This window comes from Camelus bactrianus, chromosome 15, assembly GCF_048773025.1.
Source record: "Camelus bactrianus isolate YW-2024 breed Bactrian camel chromosome 15, ASM4877302v1, whole genome shotgun sequence".
Lineage (NCBI taxonomy): Eukaryota > Metazoa > Chordata > Mammalia > Artiodactyla > Camelidae > Camelus > Camelus bactrianus.
This window is the reverse complement of record NC_133553.1, coordinates 18,987,573-19,003,447: the sequence shown is the minus strand read 5'-3', so window position 1 is coordinate 19,003,447 and position 15,875 is coordinate 18,987,573. Positions and strand designations below refer to the sequence as shown.

General features: G+C 47.9%; 2 protein-coding genes across 10 annotated transcripts in view; one reads left to right on the top strand and one right to left on the bottom strand.

Annotated features, from left to right (window-relative positions):
- The window catches only part of ADAM17 (ADAM metallopeptidase domain 17), a 44,019-nt gene extending 40,793 nt beyond the window's left edge, over positions 1 to 3,226 (top strand). For all 7 annotated transcript variants that reach the window (XM_074341635.1, XM_010964032.3, XM_045523405.2 and 4 more), the window contains 2 exons: positions 800 to 850; positions 1,355 to 3,226. In XM_074341635.1, the coding sequence (XP_074197736.1) occupies positions 800 to 850; positions 1,355 to 1,723 (420 nt within the window). In that variant the 3' untranslated portion in view covers positions 1,724 to 3,226. The remainder of the gene's footprint in view (positions 1 to 799; positions 851 to 1,354) is intronic.
- A 24-nt stretch (positions 3,227 to 3,250) lies between these two features.
- Positions 3,251 to 15,211, bottom strand: IAH1 (isoamyl acetate hydrolyzing esterase 1 (putative)). 3 transcript variants are annotated; one of them, XM_074341637.1, is made up of 6 exons: positions 15,087 to 15,211; positions 13,601 to 13,653; positions 9,086 to 9,234; positions 6,808 to 6,969; positions 4,642 to 4,791; positions 3,251 to 3,608 (listed from the first exon to the last, which is right to left on the bottom strand). In XM_074341637.1, exons 1-6 carry the CDS (start codon positions 15,165 to 15,167, stop codon positions 3,556 to 3,558), a joined length of 648 nt encoding a protein of 215 aa, XP_074197738.1. In that variant the 5' UTR covers positions 15,168 to 15,211; the 3' UTR covers positions 3,251 to 3,555. The 3 variants fall into 3 exon arrangements, with proteins under 3 accessions (XP_074197738.1, XP_074197737.1, XP_074197739.1); XM_074341636.1 differs by having other exon boundaries at positions 4,670 to 4,791; XM_074341638.1 differs by lacking the exon at positions 15,087 to 15,211 and having other exon boundaries at positions 4,670 to 4,791; positions 13,526 to 13,649.
- Positions 15,212 to 15,875: the final 664 nt, after the last annotated feature.

The window sequence follows — 15,875 nt, the reverse complement described above, 5'->3', positions numbered from 1 at the left end:
CTCTGCTAAAGCAGAGCTGTGTTAAAAGGGACACGGGTGACCTTCGACAGACAGGTGACAGTGCCATCCATCATGGTTCCTTTTACTTGAGAGTCAAACCTACTTTGTTTACAGTGAAAGTTATGACTGTGGACTGTGAGGCCTGACCCTTGAGTCCTGAGCAGAGCTGCCAACAGCAGGGGGGCAGTGGCTTGTTTCTACAGGGGACGGTTGGGGCAGCCATACTGGAAGCCAGGCCTGCATTCTCGGCCTCGGCCTCGCCCAGGGTCGTCTGTTACTTGTCAGCCACAGGCAGGGACCACATGTTCAGCTTTCTGCAGCAGTGTGATGTCAGGACTTGAAGCCCAGTTCCTCTAAGAGTCTGGAACACAGAAGCTCTGGGACACAGCTGAGAAGGGTATTAGGGCTGTGGGGCGCTGGGGCAGTGTGAGGCCTGGGCCAGGTGAGGCCGCAGGCCCAGCGCCTCAGCCTCCCCAGAGCTGCCCTCGTGGTCAGCGCGCCTCTGAGCACTGCACATGCGGGGAGGTGCCCTGTTCCTGCCCGCGGTGTGGGGGTTCCTCTCAGAAACCTTGCCTGTTTCCTTGCTTGATGCCAAAAACATATTTCCTTCAAGTGCGAAGGAAACACTCTGGCAGAACTCTTAAAGCTTGCGTAAGAGATTCATTCTCCTCTGCTGGGCCTGCTACCACCTGCTACAACTCAAGTTAGTTCTTAATACTCGGAGAAGCTTCTCAGGAAGGAGCCTTCGCTGCTCACAGGGAATGGCCTTTCTGAAACCTCGCTGTTCTTTTCTTTCCAGGATAAGAAGCTGGACAAGCAGTATGAGTCTCTGTCTCTGTTCCACCCCAGTGTGAGTATCCGACACGAAAGAAACCATCGTTTTCAGTTGCGTTTTGAGACCTGCTAAGCCAGCGCCTTCACTGGCCGCCCCGGCGAGAGCTGTCGGCCTTTCTGGCTGCCCCTTCTTTGGCTGGTGGGATGTCATGTTGTAGCAGGAAGGATCTAGGTTGGATGTTAAGGTAAATTCTGTGACAGTGACAGTGAACTTGGATGAGACAGCAGAGGAGCTCCGCCCGCCCTTGCTACAACCCTGAGTGACTGGCTGTTCAGCACTTGGTGGGAGATCTAGTCTCTCGGGATCTTGACAGGGTTGTTTCTTATGAGTCTCTTTTGGGTCTTCAAATGGCGAGTCGTCCAGATGTTTGGAAGCTGTCTGAGTTGCTTCTGAGGTTGGGGCGTCTCACCTCGTGCTCTCCATGTCGCGGGGATCAGGGCGCCCATGGCGTGTGGCCGTCTGGTGGGGAAGGTTGGAGTGGGGGACCTGGGATTCATCGTCGGCTCCCTGTTTTTCCAGAACGTCGAGATGCTCAGCAGCATGGATTCAGCCTCAGTTCGCATCATCAAGCCCTTCCCTGCGCCCCAGACCCCAGGCCGCCTGCAGCCCCTGCAGCCCCTGCAGGCCGCCCCCGCCCCGCCCTCCGGGCCTGCGGGGCCCGTGGCTCTGAAAGCGGACCACCAGCGGATGGACACCATCCAGGAGGACCCCAGCACGGACTCGCACGTGGACGAAGACGGCCTCGAGAAGGACCCCTTCCCAAGTAGCAGCACCGCCGCCAAGTCGTTTGAGGACCTCACGGACCACCCGGTCACCAGAAGTGAGAAGGCCTCGTCTTTCAAGCTGCAGCGGCAGAGCCGCGTGGACAGCAAGGAGACCGAGTGCTAAGTCAGGGCTGCGTGCGCGCTCCGAGGGAGCGTGCGGAGTGTCCCTATAGATTTGACCTCAAATCACTGCATATATTTTGTGAAGATTTGGGAGAAAGAAGGAAGTGACTTCTCAGCAGATGCCGGTCATGTGTTTGGACTTCCTCTGCATACGTAATACTTGTGTGGTTAGGCCCTTTTCCTTTTGAAGAGGTAAGGTGAATCTAGCTTATTGTGAGGCTTTCAGGTTTTAGTTTTTTTTGGTCGTTAAAATATCCTTCAACCTGTGGTGCAAAAGCAGAAACTACAGCTGGATTAGGTTATGAATATTTACGTTTTTGTAAATTAACCTTTTCTATTGAGAACAGCACTGACTAGGGAGATGACCCATTGTTTCATACACTGTACTCAGCTGGTGGCCTTAACGAGGCAGTTAGCAGTTTCTCGTGAGGATGACTGGAACACAGAATAGACTTATCTTTTTGCCTTCAAGCAAAGACAAAGGGTTATAAAACCAAGTCACACCTTCTCCAAAATGTGGGTTCTGCTGCTGAGTATGACCCAGGATTTTTAGCAGATGGGAGAATTAACACATCTAAATTTAGGAATATGTTGGGTTAATGTTTCTTTGTAATTCTAAATTTTTACAGTTTCTAATTTTTAGAATTAAAGCAATCTAGCTTACAGTGAGGGTTACAAATTGCAGCCAGATGAATTCACAGAATCCTGCCCATTGTCTAGGGTCCTCATTAGCTGGGCGGCTCTTCTGTGTTCTGTAAGTATCTTCATGTATGTGATACTGCTCTTAAACTCACCATTCAGAAAACCTAAGCTACTTCAGAGTAAGAGTATGGTCACCTCTTCTCAAACACTAGTGGCCAAGAGGGCACGTGAGACAGTTCTCGCCAAAAGAACAGGGTGTGGTGTGCCGGCCTGGGGTTTCATCCCCACACAGCTGATTCCTAAAACACATTGGTATTGACCCGAATTACTTCTTGCTTTAGTGCTTCAGGATGGTCTGCATTTACTGTGTGAAGGACGAAAACCATCAGATTGAATTCTGATTTCCTTTTAAAAGCTTTTTTCCCCTGCTAAGAGTACTGAAATGTGCTCACCAGCCAACACATCTTAACTGAGATAACTCGTAAGCTTCGAGGGCAATCAACCAAACCTGTGATAAATCGTATCTTTTTTCTAAGGACCGTTTGTTACGCAGATACCTGTTACACTAATACTTGAACTTGTATCTCGTGGTATTTGCCGTCTTTTAACTCGTCAAAATATTCTTACATTTTAGTTACCCTTTTGGAATCTGATAGGTGAGTGGGGTGTGTGGGTGTATGTGTGAGTGAAATGGTTCCCAGATGGATGTAAGAAAACCATTTTTTATAAAATTGTTACTTTTTAAGAAAACAAAACTGTCTACCTTTTTTCCATTTATAGACTTAACAAGCTGCTCAGGGTATATTGTGTTGCTGGGGCACTGGTAACACCTGCATCGATCAATAAATATTATCAAAACACAGCGCACCTAGGTACAGAGCCTTCCTGAAACTTCTAATGCTTTTATTAATCTTGGTGGCAGATGTTAGTGGTTTGTGTTCCAGGGTCATGAGCAAAGGTTTAAACATGAGAAAAAAATACTTTGACCGCTTCTCTTGGGACCTCTGTGCGCTGGCGACGTCCTGTTCTGCAGGTTAACAGCCGGGCTTGGTTTCCGGGGACTAATGGTCTCCGTCCCCCAGAAGGCTTAGTTCCGGTTTGGCTTCTGCCACGTCTCGCCAGTAAGGGAGCAGCAGAGGCAGGGAAGAGACTCTCTTCTCTATCAGTGGCCAAAGATGGGTGAACAAAAACTCATTTCCTTTTGGTGATAAATGTAGTCCATCTGACAGATAGGAAGAAAAGTCCTGTAAGGGAAGAAAACTCAGTCAAGGTGTGCACGGGGCTCCCAGCTGTGGCCGCAGCCGTCAGGTCACCAGCCCCAGGCCAGCAGTCTCCTGGGGCTGCGCTACCTGGGTAAACGTTCACACACCCTTTGTGGAGGCTTCGTAAAACCTCACACCATTAATAAGTACCTGAGCGGAAATGTCCTTCCAGGTCATCGGAAGGAGAGGCTTACCAAGTGAATACGGTACATTAATCAACATAAAAAAATTGTCCAAAGAGCTAAGGGCCCAGTGTGTCAGACTGTTTTTGACTCTTAGTCTAGGTATTAAGTTAGCAGGCACGTTATCAGGTGCAGAGATTTTGTACCATCCAGCCAAGAGTCCAGTCCCTCCCATGCCCTGAGGCCAGGAGCACCTGCCGTTAGAGCCCTGCCTCCTTTGGGGAAGAACCTTTTCCGTCCACTAGCGCGCGCCCATCCCTGTTGGAACCTGGGAGCCAGCTAGCTCATGACTACAGACCAGTCTTCTCTCGGGCCTTAGTTTTCTCATCTCTGCTGTTTTAGATCAGATGATCATTAAGGGAGACCTTCCCAGTTCTAGACCCTTGATATGTTAAGGCTAAAACGACTTTCTGAGAGTCACTAGCCCAGTTCTCTGCAATTTCCTTTCCTCAACAGCATAACTTTTCTAAACCATACTTAAATTCACTGCTTTGCCTGTTAACAAATTTTAACTTTCCTTTGGCTCCATAATATGAAACTTAGCCTAGATGTTCTTAAATATGAACCATTTCTTGCTTATTTATTTCACAACATGCCAGTTCCTGTTATGGGGCCCCTAGAATATGATGCCAACCGCTGAGTGCGGGTGAGGAGCCAGGCCAAGCAAGGTGCCAGGTCTTCAGGCCGTCCTGGAGCCTCTCCAGTTCCTCCCCTCCATCCGCTCCATCCCAACTTTTCTGTTCTATTTGGTGAAAGGAGCAACTATCTCATCTACTCAGAGCGTTCCAGGCAGACAGCACACAGCTGGGCCACTTCTGTGGGCTCCTACTCACCCCGACAGGACCGAGCCAGCCACTGTACCTGACCGTCCTTCTGCATCAGGGTCCACAGGTCAAGTGCATCAATCCCACAGTCTTGGGCTACTTGTAAACAGGCCCTGGCATATTCACCAACAACCACGTTCAGGCGATTTAATTTGCAACCTATTGAGAGGAGAGAGAATGCAGGTGAAAACTGATAAACCCAAGTACTGGGCTTTGTGCGAGTTCTACTACCTGGAGGGTTTCTCAGTTTGAGGAATCAGGCGTGTGCTTACGGACCAAAGCGGGCCAACCTCGGGGCTGGGGACCCAAGGACGGGCCTCACAGGGCACCAGTGTGCTGCTCTACCAACCAGCACAGAGCCGGGGGCCATGGGACGAGGGAAACACGGAGGGCATTTAGAGGACACCAAATGGACGCAGAGACAGGAAGCACGGGGGGAGCTGATGTGCTCGGCGAGAATGCAGGCCAGAGGCGAACAGAGTTGGGCTGGTGGCTGTGAGGGGTTCTCTGGAGAGGGATGCTGGGCCGAGACCCCTGAATTTTTATATGTAATGAGGAGCCACCGCCACAGAGTGGAAAATTCACTTGTAGACTTTGAACCAGGGAAGGGTTGAGCCCGAAGGGACCACAGAGGTCACTCAGGCCAGCCTGGGGGTCATCAACCCTTTTCTGCATAGGGCTGGACAAGACACTTCAGGCTTTGCAGGTAACTAGTCAATCTGCTGTCAAGGCTCAAAAGTGGCCACAGACCACATGCCTGGCTGTCGTCCAATAAAACTATTTGCTGTAGCCAGTGGGGCACAGTTTACCCACCTCCAGTGCAGTGCAGGGTTCTCAACCTTAGGTACAGCAGGGTGACCTGGGGGACGCACAGGGCTCCGCCCTGGGGCTCTGCTTCAGCAGGTCTGGGAAGAATCCAAGAATCTGCATTTCTACCAAGGCCCCAGGTGATGCTACCTGCTAACCGTGGACCCCAGGAGAACATGTGTGCTCTGATGGCTTGTAAACCCGGCTGAAACTAGAGTAAAAAACGTCTCTCACCAGGACTCATCACACACACATCTACATGAGTGACAGTCTCCCAAGACATGTCCACTGCATGCTAGATACGGATTTTTCTAGTCTATTACAGTTCATTTAAAAAATGTTACATAACTCACTTGGCTTCATGCTCCACAAGTGGGCTGTGACCTGCCACGTGAGAAGTGCTGAGTTCTGGCCGGCACACCTCTGCTCGTCCAGGCTTCACATGAATGTCCCTGCGATGACACTACCTCACCAGCGACCCCTGATGCAGGGAGGAACCCTCTTGTGACCTAAAGTCACCTCAGATGACGCCCTTGGGGAGGGGTCCTCTATCTGCCCTCTGGAGCTAACAGCAGGGCATTTCGTCCTCTTTCTGTGCCAGCATCCTTCAAACATCTGCTGACAGCTGGCCCTGCTCCCTCACTAGCCCAATAAGCTGGGTTCTAGTCACTTCTGCATCCTGAGCACCCGGCCAGGTCCTGGTGAAGCACGTACAGGTGCAAAGATGAACAGTTTGTGGGGATAAAACTGACGCCGACGGTAGCGAGGCAGAAGCCTGGCGCGGGTGAGCCTAGGCGCTGCCTCCAGTCGCTCAACCACAGAGACATGGTGGCAGCCTCGCACTGGGGCGCCTCTGGGCCAGGGACCTACAGAGGAGCCTTTGCTCTGGGGTGAGAGGCCCCACTGTGGAGGGAGGATCACAGGTGAGGCAAGGCAGTGGAGAAAGGGCCACAACCAGATGGAATGAGTAAAGTGACCAGCGGCGGGCACCTCCCACTGCTGGGAAGTCAGGCAGATGCCCTGGTGCGGACGTCCGTGTACAGGTGCACGCACCCCGAGCCTCAGCAGCGGGCGGGCTGCAGTTCATTGGGCTGCTCGGCCTGATTCTCAGTGGCTTCGTGTGCACCTTGGAGTCAGGCAAATACAAAGCAGCCGATCCCAGGCCAGGGGGCCGACTCATCCCACGCAAGAATCCCCTTTCTTTGTCAAAAGTTCTCGGGTGGGACATGAGGGGAGCGCTCCTCTACCTGTGTTAACTGAAAGCTGACAAATGTGGATTCACCCACCCTTGAGAACTGGAGGTGCACAGGCTGGAGGCCAGTGTCCAGGGGCCCACCCCAGGGGCCCACGTCCGGGAGCCCCGCTCACCTTGCTGGAGGCACTCCTGTTCCCACGCGGCCTCGCAGAGCGGGGACGGCGTGATGAGGACGAGCCTGCTCTCGGGCACGTCCACGGACTTCAGGTACTGCACCATGCTCTTCAAGTTCGCAACGTACTCTTCCAGGGGGACGTGCTGCTTGGGGTTCTCGTCTGTTTGGGAGGAATGTGGATGCTTCAGCTCAAGGGCAGGATTGTTATGTGGATGATAGGGAGATAAATGCACACGCAGGTGTGCAGAAATCATGATGGGGCCGGGGCTGTACAGCACCAAGGACAGAAGAGTTCAAGTACATGGTGCTTCATAAAACGGGATTCAGAGGCCCTGGCTCGGGGCCTTGCAAGCGCTCTCTTCTTTCTCCTCTAGTGGTCCTATGGTTGTTAATCGACCAGCCTGCACTTGTAAGGAAAGAGCCTGGGCTGCACAGTGAGATGGCCCAGCTACCACCGGCCTGGCTTTGTCACCGACCAGCCTCGTGCCCCTGGACAAATGACCAACCTTTCTGATCAACCTTTTCCTTGCTGGTGAATTGAGGACGATGACAGGGTCCACCTTGGAGGGTTGCTGTGAGTTATACCAGCAAAGTGTGCGAGGCACTTAGAGCATCGGGCCCGCCACAGGGGACGCTCTCAACACGTAAACTAGGCAACAGCTCTTCAGCTGCAAAGGATTATTTCTAGACGGGCTCGCACTCAGGGATTCTAAGGCTGACTGCAGGCCATTTGCAAACTACACATCAGTATAATTTAGGAAAGGAATAAACGCCCTCGTGATCCTACCACCCAGAAAAAACCTACTTCTTTCCAGTCTTTTCCATGTAAATATGAACAAATAAAAAAAAGGGGGGGGGTCACACTGAAGATAAACGGCCATATTGTGCTGCTTTCCACATAACATTACAAGCATTTCTTTGTCCGCAAACAGTCCTCAGAAACGTGGTGTTTGGTGCAGGGCGAGCACCACCAGTGCATTTCCCTGCTGTGCAGCATTCTGGTCTTTTGCTACTAGAAATAATAGCTCATAGAAACCTTTGCACAGGCACCTGGTGCACTGCTGAGTGTCTCCTTAGGTGGAAGTCTCTTGATACATGTGGTCAAACAGCTTTCCAGAAGGATTACAAGTCTCCCCACCAGTAATGTAAGGGGGCCTGCTCCACACTTGTCAGCTGTTAAGTATTATTGCTTAAAACTACTGATTTGAGAATCAAAAAGCCCAAATTCCTTGTTTTAATTTTCATTTTGTGGATGATGGAAGTTTTTACACATTTTCAAACATATATTGGTTATTAAATTTCTGTTGTGAATGATCTGTTCCTGCATTTGCCTGTTTTTTTATTGGGATATTTTTCTTACTGATTTCTACATTAAAAAATAAGCTATTTTATTTCATAAATCTGTTTTTTCCTTTGCAACTTCCTCCATTTTTTTTGTACTTAGAAAGTGTTTCTCCTTGTCCTAAATTTGATAAAATTTACCTTTTAAAAAACTTCTAATTTTTGCAGTTTTCTTAGTTTTTTTGGTGTAAGATGTTAGGTGAAGATCTGACTTCTCCAAATACCTTACAGACTCAACCAACACCAGTGATGTATCATCTCTCACAGGCGGCGAGAGCTCCCTGCGTCACAGTTGGCAGCTGTCCCTTCCTCTCCAGCCTCACCCGAGAGGCCCCATGTGTGCCTGCGCTGCGGAGATGGGGGGGGGCGGGAGAAACCTCTGGAAGCTGACTGCTCTCCTCCCTCATGCCGAGCAGAGGGCTCTCCTTCCACGACTAGGAAAGGAAGAGAGGCCTGTGCTCGGCCAGCCTGGCCTCCAGCCTCGGCAGCAGTTCTTCCCGAAAACACCTGTTTCCCGTTGCCCAGGAGTCAAGCCTGCGCCGGGTCACGGCGCTGCTGCCCAGAGCTACTCTTTTTCCATTAGTGTGAGTCACACTGTAAGTTGTACATTTAAGCCCTCTGCTACCAACTACATCAACTAAAGAGAAAGAAACATTAGAAATTTAGCTTGGCGCTAATGGATTCTAAAACACATTAAAGTGTTTCAAATTTCAGGTCTATCAACAACCCAGGCAGGTAGAACATAAGCTGGGAATAAAATTCCCTGACATTAAAGCCAGAAGAAATACATGTAAGTAAACTAGGGAACTCATTATAAACTTGGCAAAACTTTACCTACTGGGAGATAAGTAAACAGTTGGAAAAAGCATATAAATTTAAGTTTGCTGTAACATAAAAAAATTTAAAATGAACTAAGAAAACAAAAATGCCTTTACCTTTTAGTGCACTGTCATTGGCACCAAAGAAGATTGTAACTGCTACTGGGGTGTCCAAACTGGTCCCTTTCCTGATTAGTCTTGGGAGGATAATTTTGGCCCATCTGGTGTTATAACCTGAAAATCCACGATTCAGAACATCGCACTTTCTGAAATGAAAAAATTTTAAAGCTGAATTGTGGGCAAAGAACTGTTCTTGTCCCCCATAGCCCACGCGCAGTGTGTGCCCCGGGCTCTGACAGGGCACGGATGCTGCCCAGGCTCCGTTCTGATGAGACTGGAGCAGTAACACAGTTGAAGCACGTCAGTCTTCCTTCCTTGTTCCAGGATATAGGTGAATCCACCCCATTTCTAGATGAGAGAGGTCATAAATAAAGATGAACAAAGAGGCTAGGACTGCATCTGCAGACTGCTGAGCTCAAGCACTTCATTTCATGCAGCGGGTCCTGCAGATGGAGTTCACAGCAGACAGGTATTAGTCTGAGCCAAGCATCTTAGGAAGTCACTTGGCTGGAACTCTAATGGGGTAAGTGTATACAATATTTCTGAGACTTTTTTATAGACTATTTTTAAGAGGAGTTTTAGGTTTACAGCAAAGTTGAGCGGAAGGTACAGATTTCCCACATACTCCCTGTCCGCAACCCCCTACTAACCACCCTGCCCACCAGTGGGTATATCTGTTACAGGTGATAAACTCCATTAACACATCATTATCATTATCATTATCACCCAGTGGTTTTGATCCAGTAGTTTTAGAAATATACGTTAATTTTGTTTTAGTTTAAGCCAGTTAACAGGCATTTTATTCCTTCTTAAAAAGGTATGATTCACAGTACTATATGGTAAACCGAAAAAACAAAGATGGAAAGTGAGCTGGTTGCCTGGGTTAGTATCCCAGCTCCAACACTCAGCAGCTGTGACCTTGTGTATTTTGTAGACGTTTCAAGTTGCCCATTAAAAAATTTTTTTCCGGGGTAGGGGGTGAGAATAGCTCAGTGGTAGAGCGCATGCTTAGCATGCACGAGGTTCCGGGTTCAATCCCCAGCACCTCCATTAAAAAAAAATAATGAATCTCAGAGTTCAATTTATGGTTAACAAATTGATGTGGTTTACTTTGGTGTATGGTTCAAATTCCTACATGTAAGCAACTAAGCAGAGAGGCCAGGCCACCAATGAGTAACTGCAGGCCTGAGGCCAAGCACCGGATGCCGGAGGGCAGCGGCAGGAGGCTGTTTTGACGCCACTCGGAAAGTTCTCAGCATCTTCGGAACAAAACAAATTCAGCCACACGTTTCTAAGTGTGATTCTTGTGTTTTTAATGTGTAATGATTACAAAAAGCTGACTGGCCATTTTAAAGACGCCACTTACAATACTTCACAGTGGAAGACTCTAGAATTTTGACAAGTCTGCCGTACATCCACCCAGTGGCTAAGTCACTGCAGCACTTACTTAAAAAACAAGAGGCAGAACAGCCCCCTCGCTGAGGCCCCGGTGTGGCCGGGACAGGGCAACGTGACAGGGCAGCACCTACAGTTAGAGCAGAGACTGCCTGGATCCCCCCGCCTAGACTGGCAGGGAGGCCTTGGCCATTTACTCAGTTTCTCTGAGCCTCAGTCTCCCCAGCGGTAAGAGGTGAACGCTAATACCTAACCTGCTCGGTTATGTGAAGATGAAAAGTAGTGTGGTGGTCAGGCACATACAATGAGCTCGATAACGGCAGCCATCACAGTTTTGTTTTGTTTTTTAAATATCATTATTATAAGGCCCTGAACCAGGAAAAAGCTGCTAGTGAGGCCCAGGGTTGGAACTGTTATAGTTTCCTTCTGAAAGGGGAAGAGTATCTGAATTTCTCTGGATTGAATAACACATAATCAATTAACCCAAGTTACTCAAAAGGCTAAAGAAACTGGAAAATTAAGAAAGGACTTTACATCAATTCTTGGCTAACAACAGGTATTTAAGTTCAGATGAAGATGGGAAAAGGATAGAAATTAAAAGATTCCTTCCTTAACATCCAGGCTCAGTAAAATTGCCCTCCAGAAAAAATGTAAATTAGGTTTTTATAAATGACAGTGGGCAAGGGCATATCTTTAAAAGCAAACAGCAGAAGCTCTTAAAAACTGAAAAAAGGTGAGTTTATTCTAACTCCTTCGAACCAAGTATTTTTAGTTAAAAAAATATTTGGATAAGGCTAAAAAAACCCGATGAAAGTATCAATAAACTTTAAAAGCATTTAAGTGGATTTCAGAATGGTTAAAATGCTTTTATAATGAGTATACAAACATCTTATTTAAAATAGCTAAAACTTAAAGTTGTCACTCTGGGACAGAATTACATATTTTAAATTTATGACTATCCACGTAGGCAGTGCAGAAGGGCTGTTACAGTAAGGTGGCTCCATAACTTTCAAACTCGGAAATCAGGTTAAATTAAAACACTGAATCAAATCAGTTCTGGGCTGTGCACGTGGCTGAAGCAGACATTCAGGGCCTCAGCCCGCAAAAAACTCACCTCAAGTATTAACATGGCTAAAGACTGACCGTGTCCATCAAAGGGGCAGTTGTTTGGTGTGGGACAGAAGGGAGCGTCAGTGCTGGCACCAAAATAGGAGGGCAGTGAAGCGGATGGTGCCTCTGATGCCAAGGCCTCTACACACAACCCTGTGCTCCCCATGCAGCCTAACTTCCCACGTGGGTCTGTCTGTTGGAAGAAGGTGGGCTCAGCGGGCCCACGTGAGTCATCCGCTCTGCCTGGGTTCAAGCCTGTGGCACTTTTGGTTCCTAATAGGGGTGAGGTGAGTGTGCCCAGGTACGGGAGGTGTTCTTTGCGGGTGGAGCCTAGGCGGGGAGAATTCACCTGGGGGAGGCCTCCTGGTGGGTCAGCCAGCAGCCACTTGGTCTCGTGCATCACTCTGTCACAAGATGCTTTTAAACAGTGACAGAAATAAAGCATACCAGACCATACACTGTCTATAACTTCATCTTTTCTTATAATTACTCTCAATTCTGAAAAATAACTAGTTTCTAATTAAATGGCCTTCTAGCAATCACACCTGTACCTGACAAAACTTTAGTACTGGAATTAGTAACTATTTATGTATTGGTGAAACATTTGAAATGCCTGGAGTTTTTCAGGCCACTTGAATAATTATTTAGCTTTTCAATATTTTCTATTTGATCAGAAAAGGTTAATGGACTAATGAAGGTTACTGAATCACTAACAACAAAAGCTAGTTAGTATTTGCTGAGCACTTCGTACGTGCCAGGCACCTGACTAGTCAGCACACATTAGCTTATTCACCTCCAATCACCAGAGCAAGGGCCCTTGTCATCCCCAGATGTAAAGGAGTGTGGGCTCTGGGGCCAGGCCACCTGACACTTGCGAGTTGTGTGACCTTGTTTTTTTTTTTGTGGGGGGAGGTGATTAGGTCTATTATTTATTTTTAGAGGAGGCACTGGGGATTGAACCCAGGACCTCATGCACGCTAAGCATGTGCTTTACCACTTGAGCTATACCTTCCCTGCCCTGTGTGACCTTGTTATTTACCTCTCTCCACCTTATTTTCCTCAGCTATAAAATGGACAGGAGAATGATAAAACACTGTATTACAGGGTAGTTGTTAAATGAGATAAACACAAAATATGTTAAATAGGCTCTGGCACCTGGTAAGTATTCAATGAAAGTTAGCTATTATAATCCCCCCATTTTACAGAAGAGAAAACTGAGGGATGAAATGATACTTCCATGTTTTAGATCAAGTCAACTTAAATAAAGCATTTAGGAACAGAAAAAGCTGGAAGGTCATTTTTTTCATCTCTAGCTTAGGGGATAAAAATGAAGGAGAAAGTGAAGACATTTTAAAACACATTTCACATTTAGAAATAACAAAATGTATTTTCTTGGCATGTTAATTATACTGAAGAAAATTATCGCTACTACCTTATTATTTCTTCCAAAGGACGAAGACAAAACTCCTCCTGATCAATTTACTGACACCCCAAACACAAATACTTGTGTCTACTGTTTTTAATATGGAAAAGATTTCTAAATCTTTATTTTTTAAGCTCTTGAACTTAAATTAATTTTGGCAAATGAAATATCAGTATCATCACTATTTCTGATATATTTTATAAAGAGAATTTTTTGAGAAAAAAAAATCTCTATCCAAAAATGAATCCAACTTTGGCTTTAGAATATATTTTGTTCTTTCAATTGAACTCCTACTAATTATTGAAATCATGTGTATCATAACTGAAAAAGAATGCACCTTGTTTAGCTAGTGAATAGCCATTATTTTTTGGATCCAAGCCCCTTATTAGGGCTTAGTTTCATGCAGTGGCAAAGTTTTAACTGAACCTGAGAGCATCCCTTCTCTTCCCCAATCCCATATATACCCTAACTGGGAAAGGCCGGCAAGGATGAACAAGGGAGGAACTTACTCTTTGAAACTGTATCATTCACTCTCTCTTCTCCATCGATAAACACTCAAGTATCAGTATAGAAACTATCCTCACCTGACCAGCTTGTCAGCCAGTGATGCTCCCCATCCACCCTGCTGAAAAGAAAACTGAAGAAAGAAAAGCCCATTACTACGTAGTAGTGTAATTAGGACATTTTGGTCAGCAAACTCTCCCCTCTTTTTCTCTTTGCACTCCCTGACTTGGCATCCCCACTTGTTCTGCTCCAAGCTCACTCTAGGGATTACTACAGCTACCCCTCAGCAGCACTGTGGACGTAAAGGGGTTTTCTTCCCTGTCAACTGGATTTGAGTCAGTCATCTGCATCTTATTGAGACCTATATTACAGTCACTGTTACCTAAAAAAGCTACTTAAACCTAGGTACAGGAGACAATCACCTGTACGCTCAGTTAGGAAATGAAATCCATACTGTACTGCCTTTTCATAGTTGAAAAAATTAATACGTAATTAATTTTACAGAACTCAGGGTGAACTTTTTTTCAGATGCATTCCCATGAATTTGGAAAGTCCTTACTGCCCTGCATACCTAAAAATAATGTTACCACTTACTGGCATATACACAGAAAACTGGTTTAGGAAGTCATGTCTGGATGTAAGAAAAATAAAAAAACAAAACAAAAAACACCATGGGAGGGTAATTTAAAACTGAACTCCCTTTCTGAAGTAAGAACATCTATTTTTCTTTAATATGAGTTGAAATAATCTTGGGTGAAAAGATAATTTTCCACTTTATTCTTGGAGGCATTTTAAGATCAACCTGTTCCACCAGAGGGAAGCACAGAGGTGAACTGTTTCCAAATGTTTTCTGCCTGGAAAGGGAGGTACTAAACTGCAGGAAGGGACTGAGTCGCCACCGTGGTCTGTGCATGTGACCCTCTCGGGAAGCTCGGCGTGGGATACGAAGCACTGCTCGTGCTGTAAGTGACTAAAGCATGTTTCGGGAAAGGACAACTGCCACTGACCAGAAGACATTAAGATGAAAACAACGCGCCTCAGCTTGTACCAGCTCTTCCTAAAATCTCTATGAAAAACGACACAGAAAGGAAAGAGCAGCCAACTCAGGCCTTGTCACTCCCAGGGCTGACCTGGATTCGTCACGTAACCTCCCCGCACTTCATGTGTAAGACAGGACTCCCTAATTCCAAATGAAACGTGTGTCCCAGTACTGCGAGGCGGCGCGCCCTCCTCAGGACGTCCCTATCCCTGAAGCTACCAACAACGAGAGATGAACCACTGCCAGGAAGGGGCGCCGAGGGCGGCCGGGACGCGACGCCCATGTGAGGTCGCTGCAGGCCTCCGGCGCGCTCAGCCTTGAGTAGCATCAGCTGGGGGAAGCGGGGCGCAGGGAGGAGGCCCCGACAACCTCGTGACAGTCAGGGGAGAGGCGGCCCGGAGCGGAGAGGCGCCGGCAGTCACTGGAGCCAGGCCCGTGGCTTTCCGTTGGGGCCCCAGGCCTAGAGGGCGCGGCGAAGACGCCCAAGAGACCCGGCCACATTGGGGCCGAGCCGGGGTCCGCGGTACCTGGGTGATGGAGTCTCCGAAGAGCAACACCCGAGGCCAGAGCAGCGAGCTCCCGCAAGACACCGCCTCACACAGCGCCATTGTACCGGCGGCCGAGAGGCGGGGCCAGGCCGGATATCCTGGAGGGGGCGAGCGGCCGGGAGGCGGGGCTCCCCGGGGCAGGAGAGACGGGAGGCGCCTGCGCAGTCCAACACCTTCGTGTATGTCTTCGCCCGGTGACCGTTCTTCCTGTTTCCCCTCGGGAGCTCCATGATCAAGGTTCCTTAGGCGACCAACTGGTCATTTTTAAGACATGCGATAGCTGTTACTTCTTATAAAGCTCATTTTTGTCCGTTTACAAAAGCTCGGCCTCCGGCATTCATTCACTTTTTGTTGGTTCTCTTATCTGAGTCTTCAGGTGCTGGGTGTGCGTGGCGACCCTGCCCTCGGGTTGCTCACCGACCCGTCGGAGACGCGGGCGAGCCCGCACCTACCCGCCGTCTGGCCAGTGTCGTCCGTCAGTTCCCCCGGTGGAAACCAACCCCGAAAGCAGAGCGACCTGGCGCCGCCATCAGATCCAACAACATCCACCGCTCGAAGATGTTTAAGCAAATGGCAATAGTGTAAATAACGAACGGTAGGAAGTACTTCCAAGGGATTCATTCATCACAAAACCAACCCTTGTTAAACATAATTATTCAACCATTTAGCCAACATTTTGACCTCACTTAAAGAAAGCTTATGACATTTACTAAAGACAGTGATAGGGCAGGCTGACTAATCAGGGAGGGCGACTACATGGGGTTTTGT